Source organism: Bison bison, unplaced genomic scaffold, assembly GCF_000754665.1.
Source record: "Bison bison bison isolate TAMUID 2011002044 unplaced genomic scaffold, Bison_UMD1.0 scf7180017864484, whole genome shotgun sequence".
Taxonomy (NCBI): Eukaryota; Metazoa; Chordata; class Mammalia; order Artiodactyla; family Bovidae; genus Bison; species Bison bison.
Genome location: NW_011495044.1, coordinates 2,217,896 through 2,237,057, shown reverse-complemented (window position 1 = coordinate 2,237,057; position 19,162 = coordinate 2,217,896). Strand labels below are relative to the sequence as shown.

The window sequence follows — 19,162 nt, the reverse complement described above, 5'->3', positions numbered from 1 at the left end:
GGCTGATAGTAGTCTCTTATGATCCTTTGTATTTCTGTGTTGTCTGTTGTGATCTCTCCATTTTCATTTCTAATTTTATTGATTTGATTTTTCTCCCTTTGTTTCTTGATGAGTCTGGCTAATGGTTTGTCAATTTTATTTATCCTTTCAAAGAACCAGCTTTTGGCTTTGTTGATTTTTGCTATGGTCTCTTTTGTTTCTTTTGCATTTATTTCTGCCCTAATTTTTAAGATTTCTTTCCTTCTACTAACCCTGGGGTTCTTCATTTCTTCCTTTTCTAGTTGCTTTAGGTGTAGAGTTAGGTTATTTATTTGACTTTTTTCTTGTTTCTTGAGGTATGCCTGTATTGCTATGAACTTTCTCCTTAGGACTGCTTTTACAGGTGTCCCACAGGTTTTGGGTTGTTGTGTTTTCATTTTCATTCGTTTCTATGCAAATTTTGATTTCTTTTTTGATTTCTTCTGTGATTTGTTGGTTATTCAGCAGTGTGTTGTTCATCCTCCATATGTGGGAATTTTTAATAGTTTTTCTCCTGTAATTGAGATCTAATCTAACTGCATTGTGGTCAGAAAAGATGCTTGGAATGATTTCTATTTTTTTGAATTTACCAAGGCTAGATTTATGGCCCAGGATGTGATCTATCCTGGAGAAGGTTCCATGTGCACTTGAGAAAAAGGTGAAATTCATTGTTTTGGGGTGAAATGTCCTGTAGATATCAATTAGGTCTAACTGGTCTATTGTATCATTTAAAGTTTGTGTTTCCTTGTTACTTTTCTGTTTAGTTTATCTATCCATAGGTGTGAGTGGGTTATTAAAGTCTCCCACTATTACTGTGTTATTGTTAGTTTCCCCTTTCATACTAGTTAGCATTTGTCTTACATATTGTGGTGCTCCTATGTTGGGTGCATATATATTTATAATTGTTATATCTTCTTCTTGGATTGATCCTTTGATAATTATGTAGTGTCCTTCTTTGTCTCTTTTCACAGCCTTTGTTTTAAAGTCTATTTTATCTAATATGAGTATTGCTACTCCTCCTTTCTTTTGGTCTCTATTTGCATGGAATATCTTTTTCCAGACCTTCACTTTCAGTCCGTATGTGTCCCCTGTTTTGAGGTGGGTCTCTTGTAGACAACATATATAGGAGTCTTGTTTTTGTATCCATTCAGCTAGTCTTTGTCTTTTGGTTGGGGCATTCAACCCATTTACGTTTAAGGTGATTATTGATAAGTATGATCCCATTGCCATTTCCTTTATTGTTCTGGGTTCGAGTTTATACACCCTTTTTGTGTTTCCTGTCTAGAGAATATCATTTAGCATTTGTTGGAGAGCTGGTTTGGTGGTGCTTAATTCTCTCAGCTTTTGCTTCTCTGTAAAGCTTTTGATTTTTCCTTCATATTTGAATAAGATCCTTGCTGGGTACAGTAATCTGGGCTGTAGGTTATTTTCTTTCATCACTTTAAGTATGTCTTGCCATTCCCTCCTGGCCTGAAGAGTTTCTATTGAAAGATCAGCTGTTATCCTTATGGGAATCTCCTTGTGTGTTATTTGTTGTTTTTCCCTTGCTGCTTTTAATATTTGTTCTTTGTGTTTGATCTTTGTTAATTTGATTAATATGTGTCTTGGGGTGTTTCGCCTTGGGTTTATCCTATTTGGGACTCTCTGGGTTTCTTGGACTTGGCTGATTATTTCCTTCCCCATTTTAGGGAAGTTTTCAACTATTATCTCCTCAAGTATTTTCTCATGGTCTTTCTTTTTGTCTTCTTCTTCTGGGAGTCCTATGATTCGAATGTTGGGGCATTTAATATTGTCCTGGAGGTCTCTAAGATTGTCCTCATTTCTCTTAATTCGTTTTTCTCTTTTCCTCTCTGATTCATTTATTTCTACCATTCTATCTTCTAGTTCACTAATCCTATCTTCTGCCTCCATTATTCTACTATTTGTTGCTTCCAGAGTGTTTTTGATCTCATTTATTGCATTATTCGTTATATATTGACTCTTTTTTATTTCTTCTAGGTCCTTGTTAAACCTTTCTTGCATCTTCTCAATCCTTGTCTCCAGGCTATTTATCTGTGATTCCATTTTGATTTCAAGATTTTGGATCATTTTCACTATCATTATTCGGAATTCTTTATCAGGTAGATTCCCTATCTCTTCCTCTTTGGTTTGGTTTGGTGGGCATTTATCCTGTTCCTTTACCTGCTGGGTATTCCTCTGTCTCTTCCTCTTGTTTATATTGCTGAGTTTGGGGTGGCCTTTCTGTATTCTGGCAGTTTGTGGAGTTCTCTTTATTGTGGAGTTTCCTCACTGTGAGTGGGGTTGTATGGGTGGCTTGTCAAGGTTTCTTGGTTAGGAAATTTGTGTCAGTGTTCTGGTGGGTGGAGCTGGATTTCTTCTCTCTGGAGTGCAATGAAGTGTCCAGTAATGAGTTATGAGATGTCAGTGGGTTTGGAGTAACTTTGGGCAGCCTGTACATTGAAGCTCAGGGCTGTGTTCCTGTGTTGCTGAAGAATTTGCGTGGTATGTCTTGCTCTGGAACTCGTTGGCCCTTGGGTGATAGTTTGTTTCAGTGTAGGTATGGAGGTGTTTGATGAGCTCCTGTTGATTAATGTTCCCTGGAGTCAGGAGTTCTCTGGTGTTCTCAGGATTTGGACTTAAGCCTCCTGCTTCTGGTTTTCAGTCTTATTTTTACGGTAGTCTCAAGATGTCTCCTTCTATACAGCATCGTTGATAAAACATCTAGGTTAAGGATGAAAAGTTTCTCTACAGTGAGAGACACCCAGAGAGGTTCACAGAGTTACATGGAGAAGAGAAGAGGGAGGAGGGAGTTAGAGGTGACCCAAATGAGATGAGGTGGAATCAAAAGAGGAGAGAGCAAGCTAGCCACTAATCACTTCCTTATGTGCGCTCCACAGTCTGGACCGCTCAGAGATTTTCACAGAGTTATACAGAGAAGAGAAGAGGGAGGAAGGAGACAGAGGTGGCCAGGAGGATAAAAGGGGGGAATCAAAAGGAGAGAGACAGATCCAGCCAGTTCCCTAAGTGTTCTCCACTATCTGGAACACACAGAGATTTACAGAGTTGGGTAGAGAAGAGAAGGGGGAGGGAGGAGACAAAGGCAACCTGGTGGAGAAAAAGGAGAGTCTGAAGCGGGAGAGAGCAGCCAAGCCAGTAATCTCGCTCCCTAGTGAAAATGGGTACTGAAGATTGGATTCTTAAAGGTACAAAATTGATAACAAATACCAAAAAGCAAAGATTAAAAATCTAGAATAGAGGTTGGATTTTCAAAAATATAATATTAAAAGAAGAAAAAAAAACAAAGTCACAAAAATTATGTTAAAAAAAATATGTATATATATATGAAGTTTGATTTAAAAAATAGGGTCTTTTTTTTGCAAAGTAATAGTAGGTTATAAAAATGAAAATTAAAGGAGTAATAGAAGACTTAAAAATTTTAAAAATTAAAATAAAGAATGATCATAAAAATAGTAAAAATATATCTAGGACTTTCTCTGGTGTTGTTGTGGGCAGTGTGGGGTCAGTTCATTTTCGGATAGTTCCTTGGTCCAGCTTATATTTCTCAAGGTCTATAGGCCCCTTCCTATGTAGTCGGTACTAACTACAGGGTTTTAACCTATTGCATCTGTCACTTCCAAGGCAGTTTCCTCTGTTTTAGCTTCTTCTGTTTGCTGGTCTCTTCAGTGTCTGATTTCTGCCCTGACACAAGGGGGCGGTGGTGGACACTTTTTTTAGGCTCACTTGTTCAGTCGCGCTGTGGGGAGGGAGGGACGCTGCAAACAAATAACACTGGCATGTGCTCGCAGTTCCTCGGCCACACTGGGCCTGCCCCCGCTCACGGCACGTGTGCCCTCCCTGCCCACACTGCTCAGGCTCTAGGTTGCTCCACTGGGAACCGTCCGAGGCCGGCCCTGGGCTGCCTGCACCTCCCAGGTCTAAGCCGCTCAGGTTCAGGCACTCGGGTAGTCCTCAGAGGCGCAGACTCAGTCGGGCCTGCATTTTGTGCCCTTCCCAGGTCCTAGCAGCTGAGGTGATGAGGTGTTTGGCGAGCGCCGCTGGGACTTATCGCCTCCCCTGTCCCTGCCACTAGGTTTTCTGGGTATACAACCAGCGCACCTTCGCAGGCGGATGTCCAGAACCCCAAGAAGTCTTAGTTAGCAAAGAAGCCTGCTTGCAGTTTGGTAGATAATGTCTTTCTGGGGCTGCGATTGCCCACTTCCGGCTCTGGCTGCCTGTCACCGGAGGGGGATGGTCTACAGCCGGCTATCTCTGTTCAGTACTTTGTTCTGTGCAGGGGCCTGGCGGTGTCTTAGGTTAGGGCTTCGTGAGTGGTAGCTATCCCACAGTCTGGTTTGCTAGCCCAAGTTAGTTCCCTCAGATGGTATGGGGAGGGAGGAGGGAGGAGGGTTCGGGATGGGGAACACATGTATACCTGTGGCGGATTCATTTTGATATTTGGCAAAACTAATACAATTATGTAAAGTTTAAAAACAAAATAAAATTAGAAAAAAAAAAAAAGTTAGTTCCCTCAGATTGCCCTCGGGGCATTCAGGCTCGGTCCTTACTTTAAGCAATGCAGCCTACCCAGCCCCTGATTGCTAGTGGCGGGTACAGGTGTCTGCGCTGCTTCTCCGCTGGGGGAGTTACCATTGGGCTTGTAATCTGTGGCTTTTGATTATTTATTTTTCCTCCCTGTTATGTTGCTCTCTGTGCTTCCAAGGCTTGCCACAGACTCGGCAGTGAGAGAGAGTGTTTCCTGGTTTGGAAACTTCTCTCTTTTTTAAGACTCCCTTCCTGGGACGGAGCTCCATCCCTTCCTCTTTTTGTCTCTTTTTTTGTCTTTTATATTTTTTCCTACCCCCTTTCAAAGACAATAGGCTGCTTTTCTGGGTGCCTGATGTCCTCTGCCGGCATTCAGAAGTTGTTTTGTGGAATTTACTCAGCGTTTAAATGTTCTTTTGATGAATTTGTGGGGGAGAAAGTGGTCTCCCCTTCCTATTCCTCTGCCATCTTAGGACCGCCCCCTATATCTTCTATTTCTTTACTGAGACTTTCTAGTTCTTTTCAGACTTTCTACCTTTTCATTTGTTTCAAATTTTCATAATTGCTCTTTGAATTACTTTATGAGGTCTGATTTAAAATATTTTTAAATAATCCTGACATCTTGGTTTGTCATCTATTGTTGCCTTTTCTCATTCAAGTTGAGATTTCTGGTTCTTGCTATGATGAATAATTTTAGAATGAAATCTGAATATTTTGGGTATTATGTTATAAAACTCTACACCTTGTTTTATTTAACCTTCTGTTTAGCTGGCTTCTTATGATGCCACTCTGGGGCAGGTGACATAGAGGAGTATATTGTCTCATTACTACCCCAGGTTACAGTAGAAGTCTCAGTTCCCCCCTCAGCCTCTGTGAACACCCAAGGAAAGAAGGACTCCTCATTACTGCTGGTAATGATAGGAGTTACTACTCCTCACTAGGCCTCTACTTGTACTGCACTGACTGTGACGGAAGGGATGTCTTATTAATGCTCTCTACTTGGCCCCCATGATATCATGAGCAGGGCAGTGGTGAAAGTCCTGACCCTCTACTAGGCCTCCTCTGAAACTACCCCAATAGAGAGAAAGGTACCTCCTTACTTCCAGGTAGGGGTGGAAGTCCATATTCCCCTGTCTAGTACTACCTGGAAGATGGAAACCCCTGCTTCCCACTGGCCTCTGACACTATCCCCAGCAGAGGAGTTGAGGTACCTTCTTATATCTGGTGAAGGTGGAAATTTGGTCTCCCATCTTGACCTTTGCTGACATGAGTGAGGTAGAACCAGAGTTTTTTTCTATGACATTTGGCTGGGGAAAAGTGGATAATGTCCAAAAGTTTTCTTTCTTGCTTGGTTGTCCATTTCCTGGTCCTCTGTACAGAGTAAAAACCCTTTCATCTACACTTCTTGGTGTTGTCTGGGTTGCCAGCTTCTTCAGCACTAAGTCGCGAATATACACGGCTACCATATGCATACCCAGGAAACTCATAGACGTGTCATTCTTCAAGTCCTGAGTTCCCTAGCTGATTTCACTTCTTCCTACTTTTCAGAGTCTTCTTATATTTGTTTTATATATAATGTCCAGAGTTTTTAGTTGTACTTGTTGGGAAAAATAGGGAAAAGTATGTCCTCTTTATCTTCCTGAATGCAGAAGTCAGTTTTTCCATTTTTTAAAAATATTAGGTATATGTTTGCATTTTCCCAGTCTGAAGACTTCCTTTGAGAGTAGGAAAAGGAAAAGAGTTTATGGAGGATGGAAGGAATCATTATTTTATCAGAAATTTATTTTTAAAACATTCTACTCTTTATCTCATGTTTTTTATCATTTGAATATATTCAGTTCAGTTCAGTCACTCAGTCGTGTCCAACTCTTCGCGACCCCATGAATTGCAGCACACCAGGCCTCCCTGTCCATCACCAACTCCCGGAGTTCACTCAAATTCATGTTCATCAAGTCGGTGATGCCATCAAGCCATTTCATCCTCTGTCATCCCCTTCTCCTCCTGCCCCCAATCCCTCCCAGCATCACGGTCTTTTCCAATGAGTCAACTCTTCGCATGAGGTGGCCAAAGTACTGGAGTTTCAGTTTTAGCATCATTCCTTCCAAAGAATACCCAGGACTGATCTCCTTTAGAATGGACTGGTTGTATCTCCTTGCAGTCCAAGGGACTCTCAAGAGTCTTCTCCAACACCACAGTTCAAAAGCATCAAATCTTCGGCTCTCAGCTTCCTTCACAGTCCAACTCTCACATCCATACATGACCATTGGAAAAACCATAGCCTTGACTAGACAGGCCTTTGTTGGCAAAGTAACATCTCTGCTTTTTAATATGAATATATTACCTTTAAAAAAATTGCTGAGTTCAAGGTAAAATATTTAATTCTTTTTCATACAATATTAAAGGAATTTTAAAAGGAAAAAAAACTCAATAGATACAATTTTTCCTGTGTTCTTTTCCAGTTTTTTTCTGTATATACCTTTCCCATATGTATGATGTTTACACACAATATATATATATATTATTCATTGTTCCACAACTTTATTAAGTATTTAATGTTGATGAATAGTCTGCATACCACTTTCAAGTTGGTTTATCTTTAATCATCTTAGCCATCTCTGTGTCTCCACTTAATCACTGTTTTAAATACTGTGGTTATGAGCATTATTATATATTCAGCTTTTTTCTTCTTGCCAACTATTTTATACCAGTAAATTCACTGGTATGCTATTATTCAGTCAAAAGATCTGAACATTTTTATGGTTCTTGATGTACTGCCAAATTGCCTTCTTGGAGAATTTGAGCACCAAATATAACTTGTGAAGCATCTTGTGCTAGACCCTAAGGTACCGGAAACAAATTTAAGGTTAATGGAATAAAAACAAAATGGACTTGTTTGTGTTCACTTTTCATTCACGCTGTCTAACCATGGAAGGTATGTTCCCTCCCTTGGCTTCAGTGGCTCACAGCCTTTTGGTTTTCCTCCCCCTACTCTGGCTTCTGAGCTTGCTCTTCAGGCCCCTTTCCTCTGCTTGTTCCTCACCAGGCTTTAGGCTTCTGACTAGATTGATCCTCTTCCTCTTACTTTCCCCCTTCTCCCTGGCTCATTAATCCCAAGGTTTCTGCTCACATTCCTCTGTATCTGTATCTTCACCCCAGGCATCTCTCCAGTGTATACCTACATTCTATCTTCTTGGGCTACCATCCACTTGCTCATTTTTTCCCGTCAGAAATCCAGGTGTCACTCATTGTTCCCTTTCTCCCTTACCTGCCACACCCAATAAATGACTGATTTTATCAGTACTGTCTTCTGAATATCTCTCTAGGATCCATTTTGCCTTTTCATGCCCGCCATCCTATTCTAGTCACTGTTGGTTAGTAGGCAGATCATAACAATCTCTCAACTGACTTTTCTGACACACAGATTCCAAAAAATCTTCCTAAGGCACACTCTCTCTTTTGCCTCTGGGCTTTTACCTATCTTATTTATGAAGTCTTCCAACATCCCCCATCTTCAACATATACACACACAGGCAAGTATGCACACATCCCTACCTTTACATCTGCCTAGCTTGTGCCAACTCATCCATCAGGCCTCCAATTACTTATTATTAGCTTAATATAATCACTTGTTAACTTATCCTTATTTCTCACTAAATTGTAAGCTCCTTAAGGACAGGATTTTGTCCTGTTGTAACCCTAATGCCTGCCAAAGTGCCTGGTGCTTATTGAGTGATTAAAAAAAAAAAAATCTTTATAAGCTATATCTGCCCAATGCCATACTAAAAGTTGAAAAAGTGAAAAATTCAGTAAACTGCTTATTTGTCTACACCTGTAGACAAAAACCTGGAGAAGGCAATAGCACCCCACTGCAGTACTTTTGCCTGGAAAATCCCATGGACAGAGGAGCCTGGTAGGCTGCAGTCCATGGGGTCGCTAAGAGTCAGACACGACTGAGCAACTTCACTTTCACTTTTCACTTTCATGCATTGGAGAAGGAAATGGCAACCCACTCCAGTGTTCTTGCCTGGAGAATCCCAGGGACGGGGGAGCCAGGTGGGCTGCCGTCTATGGGGTCGCACAGAGTGGGACACGACTGAAGCGACTTAGCAGCAGCAGCAGCAGTAAACAAAAACCTATGATGGGTCATTTCCCTGCATATGAGTAAAAAAACATATGACTGATTTGTTTTTAAAGTTTATTTCCAAGCATAAGACAACTGCTCCACTGTAGAATTCAGGTAAAAAATCTTGCCTGCAGCACTTTCTTCACTGGTACATATTTTTCCTCCATATTCTGCTACTATAAGGAGCATTTTTATAGTTTTTCTTATTATTATATTTATGCTAAGTCCCGAACTAGGAGAAAATAAGCAGAAGGAAATTCCAGAGAAGGCAGTAAAGGAGGGCACTTTTCCAAGAGAGGGACGGAAGGAGGAAGACTCACAGCAGAACCAAGAAATGAGAGGTGAAGAACAGCAGTTGACCTTGCAGCCTGAGGAAGTTATGAGGCTCAGAGAAGAGCTGAGCCTTATGAATCAGAGCCTCCTTCAGTCTCAGAGCTCTGGGGATACCACAAAAGACAGTAGTTTCCAGGTAGGTATGATAAACATGAGGCCTGACTGGCTCCATTTCCTCTGATCAGCTGTGGATAGAGGTTTAATTTTTAATATCACTGTTAGCATATATCTGTTGAGCAATATCATAACCATGCCCCGAATGTTAATAAATAGCAATCAAAATCTCAGCTGAGCCCATTCGTTGATGCATTTTATTATAAAGGGTTCTTAGGCTCAGGAATTCTCAGTAGGAAAGAATGCTGATTGATTGTCATTGTCGGCACTGGGCGGGTGGAATAGGGGACAGCAGGATTTGTGCCACATTTTGTGTTCCTGGTACGTAGCTTGATACACAAAATACATTGTTTTGGTGGGGAAAAGGCCACAGACTTGGAATTCTTTAAAATATGGCTATAACTATTTAAAGGGGAAAGTGAAAAAGCTGGCTTAAAACTCAGCGTTCAGAAAACTAAGATCATGGCATCTGGTCCCATTACTTCATGGCAAATAGATGGGGAAACAATGAAAACAGTTACAGACTATTTCTCAGGCTCCAAATTCACTGTGGACGATGACTGCAGCCCTGAAATCAGATGCTTGCTCCTTGGAAGAAAAGCTATGACAAACCTAGACAGTGTATTAAAAAAGCAGAGACATCACTTTACCAACAAAGGTCCATATAGTCAAAGCTTTGGTTTTTCCAGTAGTCATACACGGATGTGAGAGTTGGACCATAAAGAAGGCTGAGTGCCAAAGAATTGATGCTTTCGAACTGTGGTGCTGGAGAAGACTCTTGAAAGTCCCTTGAACAGCAAGGAGACAAAACCAGTCAATCCTAAAGGAAACCAACCCTGAATATTCATTGGAAAGACTGATGCTGAAGCTGAAGTTCCAATAATTGGCTGCCTGATATGAAGAGCCAACTCATTGGAAAAGACCTTATGCTGGAAAAGATTGAGAGCAGGAGGAGAAGAGGGTGACAGAGGATGAGATGGTTGGATGGCATCACTGACTGCATGGACATGAATTTGAGCAGACTCTGGGAGATAGTGAAGGACAGGGAAGCCTGGCATGCTGCAGTCCATGGGGTTGCAAAGAGTCGGACATGACTGAGCAGCTGAACAATAAACAATTGCTATTTATTAGCAGTCAGCTTGCAGGAGAAATAAAAGGAGTAACTATATCTCAATTCTTTTACCTCAGTTCTACTGATTCCCTCTTGTACAAATTAAGATTTCCCTACACACACCTTTGTAGGAATTCTTTTGAGATCCACAGAGGGAGAATCTCAAAAGTAAACCAACTCATAAGTAAAGCAACTTCAAAAAAACTGATAATATACATTTGAGGAGTGATTCAATATACATTTAGAAAACAAGAAAGAAAGAAAGTGAAAGTAGGAAAGTGAAGTCGCTCAGTCATGTCCGATTCTTTGCGACTGCATGAACTGTAGCCTGCCAGGCTTCTCCATCCATGGGATTTCCCAGGCAAGAATACTGGAGTGGGTTGCCATTTCCTTTTCCAGGAGATCTTCCTACCCCAGGGTTGAACCCGGGTCTCCTGCATTGTAGGCAGACACTTTACTGTCTGAGCCACCAGGGAAGTCCAAGAAAACAAGGAAGAGTATTAATAAAAGAAGTCAAAAATATACTTGAAAAGAGCTTTGGCTATAGAGTGAAAAATAATCAAGTCATAGTAAACAAGGAAAATGTGTACCTGAAAAGGAGATTCAGATGCATTTGAATGAGAAGGAAGTTGCTGGATTTGTTCAGAAGACCAAAAGGAAGTATGACATCACATAGTCAAAAAGAGGTTGAATTTTCATACTCAGACAATCCTTTTATGGGGCAGTGGGCCAGTGTAGGAGGCTTGAGCAGAGGCTGAACACTGTAGTCATAAAGATGATTAAAGTTTACTTATGAGCTTAAAATGATCAGTGAACTTTTAGAATAATAAAATCTAGAGTATGAGAACTAACACCTTGGTTAATTCATTCAGTTCAGTTCAGTTGTGTCTGACTCTTTGCGACCCATGGACTGCAGCACATCAGGCTTCCCTGTCCATCACCAACTCCCAGAGCTTGCTCAAACTCATGTCCGTTGAGTAGGTGAGGCCATCCAACCATCTTATCCTCTGTCACCCCCTTCTCCTCCCACCTTCAGTCTTTCCCAGCATCAGGGTCTTTTCCAAGGAGTCAGTTTTTCGCATCAAGTGACCAAAAAGAATTGGAGTTTCAGCTTCAGCATCAGTCCTTCCAATGAATATTCAGGACCGATTTTCTTTAGGATTGACTGCTTGGATCTCCTTGCAGTCCAAAGGACTCTCAAGAGTTCTCCAACACCACAGCTCAAAAGCATCAATCCTTCAGCACTCAGCCTTCTTTATGGTCCAACTCTCACATCCATACATGACTACTGGAAAAGCCATGGCTTTAACTAGACGCGCCTTTGTTGGTAAAGTAATGTCTCTGCTTTTTAATATGCTGAATATGTTTGTCATAGCTTTTCTTCCAAGGAGCAAGTGTCTTTTAATTTCATGGCTGCAGTCACCATCTGCAGTGATTTTGTGGTCCCCTCAAAATAAAGTCTGTCACTGTTTCCATTGTTTCCCCATCTATTTGCCATGAAGCTTAATTTATTAATTTGCTCTAATTTACCCTTTCCCATTGCTTGAAGAATCTTTTCTCAATACTTGGTGGGTGTGTGTGTGAAAAAAAAACTATTAAATATATAAAAATTCTATGAGAAATCTGGGAAAATAGCCTTTTTGTGAATGAACAAATCTATATACCGTGTAACCACAGAAACAGTAATTTTCTTTCATAACAGTGAATCTGGATTATTAAAAGAAATGTAAGTTATTCTTATTCATTTATTCAACCAGTATTAACTGAGTATCTGTGATGTGCCAGGCCCCGTGTTAAGGTACACACAACAGTAAATGAGGTAGATATGGGCCTCGTGGGGAAAAAAAATAACATATTTGTGTTTTAAAATTCACATTTCCCAAAACGTTCACACACATAATATTTTATTTACTTCTTTAAGCAAGCAAGGAAGAAAACACATTTTTAAAAATGTATTTGTTTTTTATTATTTTTGTTTGTTTGCCTGCACTGATCTTCATTGCAGCATGCAGCCTCTCTAGTTGCAATATGTGGAATCTTAGTTCCCTAACCAGGGATCGAACCCGGGCCCCCTGTATTGGGAGCATGGAGTCTTATCCACTGATACTGGTAAAGTCCCAGAAAATACATTTTAGTTGGATTTTTGTCTACAGTGCACTGTGCAGTGATAATTTCAGAACCTCTTTCTGTGTGTATAGCTCTCTGATGGTCTGATAGCTATAGATCATCCTGCTTTTCAGTCCTTGTGTGTGTCTGTGTGTGCGTAGTTTTTAGATTTCACTGATGTTGCAAGATTATGGTGCTGGTACTTTGCTACTCTCCATGTGTGCTGCATCCTATTAATATCATAATGTGCACATTTAGGTAGCTGTAAGCACCTAAACTTTAAAGAATGCTTATAAATGGCAAATGCATAGTAAAAAAAATTGTGAGAGTTTCTACTATGAGTAAGTATGTGAGCTACATTGCTCATGTCTTTTGTGACATCATTTGTGGCTGCTGATGACCTTTAGGGCTTAATTTCTGTTGTTCAACAGTATTCCAGGTGAGGTTGCAATAGCTGAGTTCTAGATATTACTTTCCCACTATTTTTGAAACACATTTGAACCACTGTTAACTGTCTTAATTTTGTAGATTTAATATGTAGTTTCACATTTTTCACTATGCCCTAGGCACTGTACTTAATACCCTGTGTATATTAAGCAATACAATGAGGCAGGATATTATTGTTGCCACTTTATAGATGAAGAAGCTGAGGCTTTAGAGAGGTTAAATAATTGGCCTAGTATGACACTTTGTGGTGAAACTTGGGTCTGTCTCTGTTACAGCCTGGCCTTTTAACTATTTTGTCATCTGCTTCCTCTTGCTGACAGACTCATAGAAAGCACATAGTTCTCATGTCAAGCTAATTTTCTAAAGAAGGCTGGGAAGCTGGCTCCCAAAAGCCTTCCCAAGGTGTCTGTCTTAGATTGAAAATGAAAATGTTAGTCACTCAGTCATGTCTGACTCTTCGATCCCATGGACTGTAGCCTGTCAGGCTCCTCTGTCCATGGAATTTTTCAGGCAAGAATATTGGAGTGAAAAAAAAAAGAATACTGGAGTGGTTAGCCATTCCCTTTTCCAGGGTATCTTCCTGAACCAAGGTTCAAACCCGGGTCTCCTGCATTGCAGGCAGATTCTTTACCATCTGAGCCATCAAGGAAACCCCTCTCTTAGATTATTGTGGTAAATTTATCTGGAATTGACCCTTAGGCTTGCCCTCTCCAAAACTTTAATGTAATAGCTCCCCTAGAATAGATCTGAGTCATGGGGATACATTTACATAAAACCAAATCTTCTAGACTACTGGATAAAATTAGAATGTCCATCAGTTATTCTTCTGTAACAATGAATAAATATCAGTTGAACATGTTTAGATAACAGTGCATTTATCCATAGAAAGCTAACTAGGATCTTAGACACTTGCAGCTCTAACACAAACAAGTTGGATCCAGATTGCCTTTTTGACTAACCCAAGACCAGAACTGAAAGGCTAACAGGACTTGGGGAATTCACTGCAGCAATTCTGTTATAGCAAGATAAACTAGAATAATGATATGACATTTTCAGAAAGTCTTGAACAGGAAGCACACTGGACCAGGACTCAGGAAACAGATAGTATCTTATCTATTGAGCTGAATAAGGTTGAATTTTTTATCTACTCAGCACGCCTATATGTGCCTACCTTTTAGAAAATCTAAATAATTCCTCCTTTGGTCACGAGTTTTATTGTGCCAGAGAGGCCTGGCAGGAGAGTGTGTTGTTGAAAAGTAACTGAAGGAGAATCATGAAGTAAAAGGAAAGCGATGAGGAAGTCTAGGAATTTAGTATCTCTTGCTAAATGTCATCTTCCCCTTTACCAACAGACACTACACACACGCACACATGTGCACACACACACACACAGCTTCCACACACACATTCACACTCCTTCATAAATTGATGGTTTGAACTCCCTGTATTTTTTTCATTTTTATTTATTTATTTATTTTTGACTGTGTTGGGTCTTCGTTGCTGTGAGGGCTTTTCTCTAGTTGTGGCAAGTAGGGGAATCACTCTAGTTGTGGTGTGTGGGTTGCTCATTGCATTGGCTTCTCTTGTTGAGGAACATGGGTTCTAGGGTGTGTGGGCTTCAGTAGGTGTGGCTCCTGGGCTCTAGAGCGCAGGCTCGATAGCTGTGGTGCACAGGTTTAGTTGCTCCAGGCATGTGGGATCTTCTCAAATCAGAGGTCGAACCTGTGTCTCCTGCAGTGGCAGGCGGATTCTTTACTTCTGAGCCACCAGGGAAGCCCTGTACTCCCTGTTTAAAGCATGTTTTGCTCTAAAACTGTCCACACTTCTGTTCCCCTTCATTAATGTGAAAAATAATAAAGTTAATTTTCTATGCTTAATTGCTTTTGATCACGTAACTTCTTCAATATTTTCACTCTAGTATGAGTTAAATTATATGAACTTGTACAACTGGCCATACATGTAAAAAGAGTAATTGGTTAGAGTGAAGCTAACTCCAAAAACATTTACGTGTGACTAATCACATTCTGACAGCTGGAACCCATGTTTTACCAACATTCTTTCAAATTGTCCATATTTCCCTGGTAAAACGTTTCTTTTAGTATCCATCATCTGGGGGAAAATGGAAATACTGGCAGCAGGAGGAGGTACAACAACTTCACCAGAATTTGCGCCGGCTCCAGACTCTATGCAGCTCCGCAGAAAAAGAGCTTCGATATGAGCGAGGAAAGAACTCGGACTTAAAGCAACATAATAGCTTACTTCAGGAAGAAAGCCTTAAGGTAATTCCAGTGGGGATATCCTTCATTTAAGGGTCTCAACTGCTCACCTGACCCCAGGAATGAAGGAATCTAACTTCTGCAACTTGGTAATTCATGATTGAGTCCCCAGATGGGTAGACAGCATCAGCGATCTGGTAGCTGCATCCTTCAACTTCTCTTTACCAAGTAGGTGCACACTTCAGTTGTTTCTCTACTGCTAAAAGGTCATATGTGCTGTAAATGTGAAAAACTTTGAAGTTTTTTGAAATCATTACCTAGGACATTTAGCACTTAATAATTTCGATGACCTGAACCAAATCTCTAGTAGCAATTCCCTGGTTCTCTCTCTGGACATATTTATTCCTAGTAGGTGCATTCATTTTTTAAAAGATTATTTTTGTATGGACCATTTAAAATGTCTTTCTTGAATTCGTTACAGTATTGTTTCTATTTTATGTTTTGGTTTTTTGACCCCAAGGCATGTAGGATCTTAGCTCCTCGACCAGAGATCGAACCTGTACTCCCCACGTTGGAAGGCAAAGTCTTAACCACTGGACCTGCAGGGAAGTCCCTAGGTGCATTCATTATTACTGGTTGAATCAAAAATCAACTGCCCCAAGGTACAAACCATGAGAAAGCAAAATTGTTCTTCTTGACATGAGTGTATCAAAAAGTTAGAGGAACACCCCCCAAACTCGCTTCTTTTACAATAATCTGTATAGAACTACGACCCACAGATTCATCTAAATGTTATGAACTACAAAATGTTCAGACTAAACCACCATGTAAAATGTCATTTTCTTTTAATTATGGTTCAATTCTGTAAACATATATTAGGGACCTAGTTTCTATAAGCCCCTATTTAAGATTCTGGAGTTCAACATTCAACAAATATTTATTGAGCATCAGTCTTAACACAAGGCAGGCCATCTCGTCAATACTGAGGATTTAATGATAGGCAAAATGGACACAATTCTTATCCCCTGGTGCAGGGGTCAGCAAACTTTGGCCTATAGGTAAACTCCATAGGCAGGATTTGACTTGCCTTTATTTCTGTGAATAAAGTTTTATTGGCACACAGCCATACCTGTTCTTTCACATATTACTGATGGCTGCCTTTGCACTACAACAGCGGATATGAGTAGTTCTGACAAGAGACCATGTGGCCCACAGAGGCTAAAACATTTACTGTCTGGTCCTTTATATGAAAAGCTTGCCACCCTGGTATGGCAGGATCAATGACCTTATTTAAAAAGTGACATAAAAATGGATTAAGAAAGGTCCCTACTTTTTAGGAGCTCACAGTCTAGTAGGGGAGATATAGAGGAAAACAAATAGTCATTTATCTCAAACTTCTAGGAAAGCCCTTCTAGAGAAGTCCAGAATTCCAGGATTCTTTGGATACACTTCTTCTCTACCCTCTGCGTTCACAGTTTTTTGAATATTAAATATCATATTCTCTCAAGCCTTTGTAGTTTTAAATTAAATTTCAAACCTTTCTCACATTTCAAGACACCTTTTACCTTTCCCTTCAAACACCTCTCTTAGATCATTTTAATTGTCCACTCTGACTACATCTTTGTCAAGGTACAATGACCAGAACAACAGATCATAACATCTTAAATATGGTTGGCACTCTATAAATATCAGTATTTGTTGATTAATGAACAAGTCCTTCAAGGATGGGTAAATGATAACTTGATAAAAGCAGAAGGTATTTTTTGTTGTTTTGAATCTCGTTCATGGTAGGATAAAATTTTGGCCATTTCATTGATGAGACTTCGGTCTTTGGGCTGATGCCTTAGGTCAGGCACCTAAGCAGAGTTATATGCAATAGCCAGCTACCTTATAATGACAGCTTGTCCACTTTATCTATTATAAACCTCCCAGTCCTGAAGGGTCAGCATTTTATAGATGGGAAAATTGTTCAAGGTGACAAAGCTGACAAATTGCGGAGTCAGAATTTAGTACCAGGCCTATTTCTGTCTTTCCCTCTCTTCAATTTGGGGCACTTTGAAAACTCAGCTTTGCAAACTTAGAACTTTAAAAATCCACTGAGAGATGTTTGAACTCTGGGCCTCTGGCTAATATTAGGCATACTTATAAGACTGGCTAAGGAACCAGAATGCAAATGTGTTGCTTTTAAACCATTTTATTGGGAAATGTACCACTCAGAAGGCTTCCCCAGTGGCTCAGAAATAAAGAATCTGCCTGCAATGCAGGAGACATGGGTTCGATCCCTGGGTCAGGAAGAGCCCCTGGAGAAGGGAGTGGCAACCCACTCCAGTATTCTTGCCAGGAGAGTTCTATGGACAGAGGAGACTGGCGGGCTATAGTCCACGGGGTCGCAAAGGGTCGGACATGACTGAAGCAACTGAGCACACACACACACATACCACTCAGAAAGTACGGTTCAGTTTATGTTTTTAAAAGAACACTGGCTGCAGTGCGGATAACAGATGAGAAGGGACTAAAAATGGAGGTGGTGCAACCAGTGCTGTTGCCATGGTCCAGGCTGGAGATGATGATCTAGCAGAGGTGGTGACGCAAATGGCGAAAATGGACACGAGATGTGTTGTAGGCATAGAGTGATAGCACGTGCTGAATAGACTTACGACGGCGGAAAAGGAAGCCTCAAGGGTGACTCTCAGGTCAGTAGCCTGAACAAAAGTGTGGGTGGTGGCATCCCTTGCTGAAATCAGGAAGACTAAGAGAAGGACAGTTTTGGCGATATGGACAGAATCCAGGTGTTCCATTTTGGCATATATTGGCATAAACGTGGTATTTTTAAATCATGAGAATGAATCTAGAGAGGGAATGCGTCACTTTCAAGGCAGGCCTAGAACAACCCACTAATATTTAGAAGTTGAGTTCACTCGAATAGTCTAAGAAGAAACCAAGAAGCAACAGCAGTGGTGAATGAAAACCAGGAGAGGTGGGTATCACAGACTAGGAGAGGAGAACTTTCTGAGATGGAGGAAGGAACTGCTACTAACAGGTCAGTTGCCCAAGGGACTTAAATTCTGGCAGTGGGAAAGGCAGTACTGCCCCTGGCAAAAATAGCTTCATGAAGTAGTGGGATTGAAAGCCAGTAGACTGGGGGAGGAAAAAAAGGATGGAAACTATTTAGACCACGCATGTACAGAAACTCTTAGGAAAATTCCTTTGTCAAGCTGCCAGCAGCTCCACAGAGGTAACCAGCCACATGACACTGGTATTTGTCAGCTCTTGAGAGAGACTACATTTCTTTGAAAGCTGCTTATTCTGGCTCACATCCACATTCATCCCATGCTTATTTTTGTCACTTGTCCTTATTACCCACCTCTAGATCAAAATTGAACTCAAGCAGACCCAGGAAAAGTTATCAGACAGCTCAAAGATGTGCTGTTCACTTACGGCTGACTGGAAGCACTGTCAGCAGAAAATCAGGGAACTGGAGCTGGAAGTACTTAAACAGGCTCAGAGCATTAAATCACAGAACAACCTGCAGGAAATGCTGGCTCAGGAGAAATCTAAAGTTGCTGATGCAGAAGACAAGGTAATTATCCTCACACTTAATAAATATCATGCCCTGGATACTGCTACTGAAATTCTGTTTCCCTGAGGATTTTAAGAAATAGATACAGGGCAAACGATAAAATTCTAGGATTGTTTTACTCTTCTATGCTTTCCTCTTTTGATGTCACCTGTTCCTACAGTTCCAGTAAATCTGAGATTAAATAACTTTCATTATATACTTTCAAATTTTAAAGGATTTAGTCTCCTGTCACTTGGATTGTCTATTTGATTTTTAGTTTGTAATTTTTGGAGGGATAGGTGTTAAGAAATGAATCCTTTTGAAATGTTGCCCCTGCATTTTAGCCTGCTGAACCCCAGGTGGCAGTAGTGTGTAACATGCGCACATTTTCTTCGTGGGTTTGTCTGAGAGTCAAATCTTATGTAAAAAATAAATCATTTCATCAAACCACATAAATGTAAAGCAAACATCAAAATTAGATGATAGCAATCTGTCTTAAACTCAAAAACTCAATGTTGAGCTAAAGAAGCCAGCACAAAAGAGTTCATACTATGTAATTTCATTTATATGAGGTTTAAGAATAGACAAAACTA

General features: G+C 40.5%; 1 protein-coding gene across 1 annotated transcript in view; it reads left to right on the top strand.

Annotated features, from left to right (window-relative positions):
* CCDC30 (coiled-coil domain containing 30) overlaps positions 1–19,162 on the top strand; it is a 146,391-nt gene that overhangs the window by 87,685 nt on the left and 39,544 nt on the right. Inside the window, 2 exon segments of the mRNA XM_010862665.1 lie at positions 14,894–15,073; positions 18,381–18,590. Coding sequence (XP_010860967.1) covers positions 14,894–15,073; positions 18,381–18,590 — 390 coding nt within the window.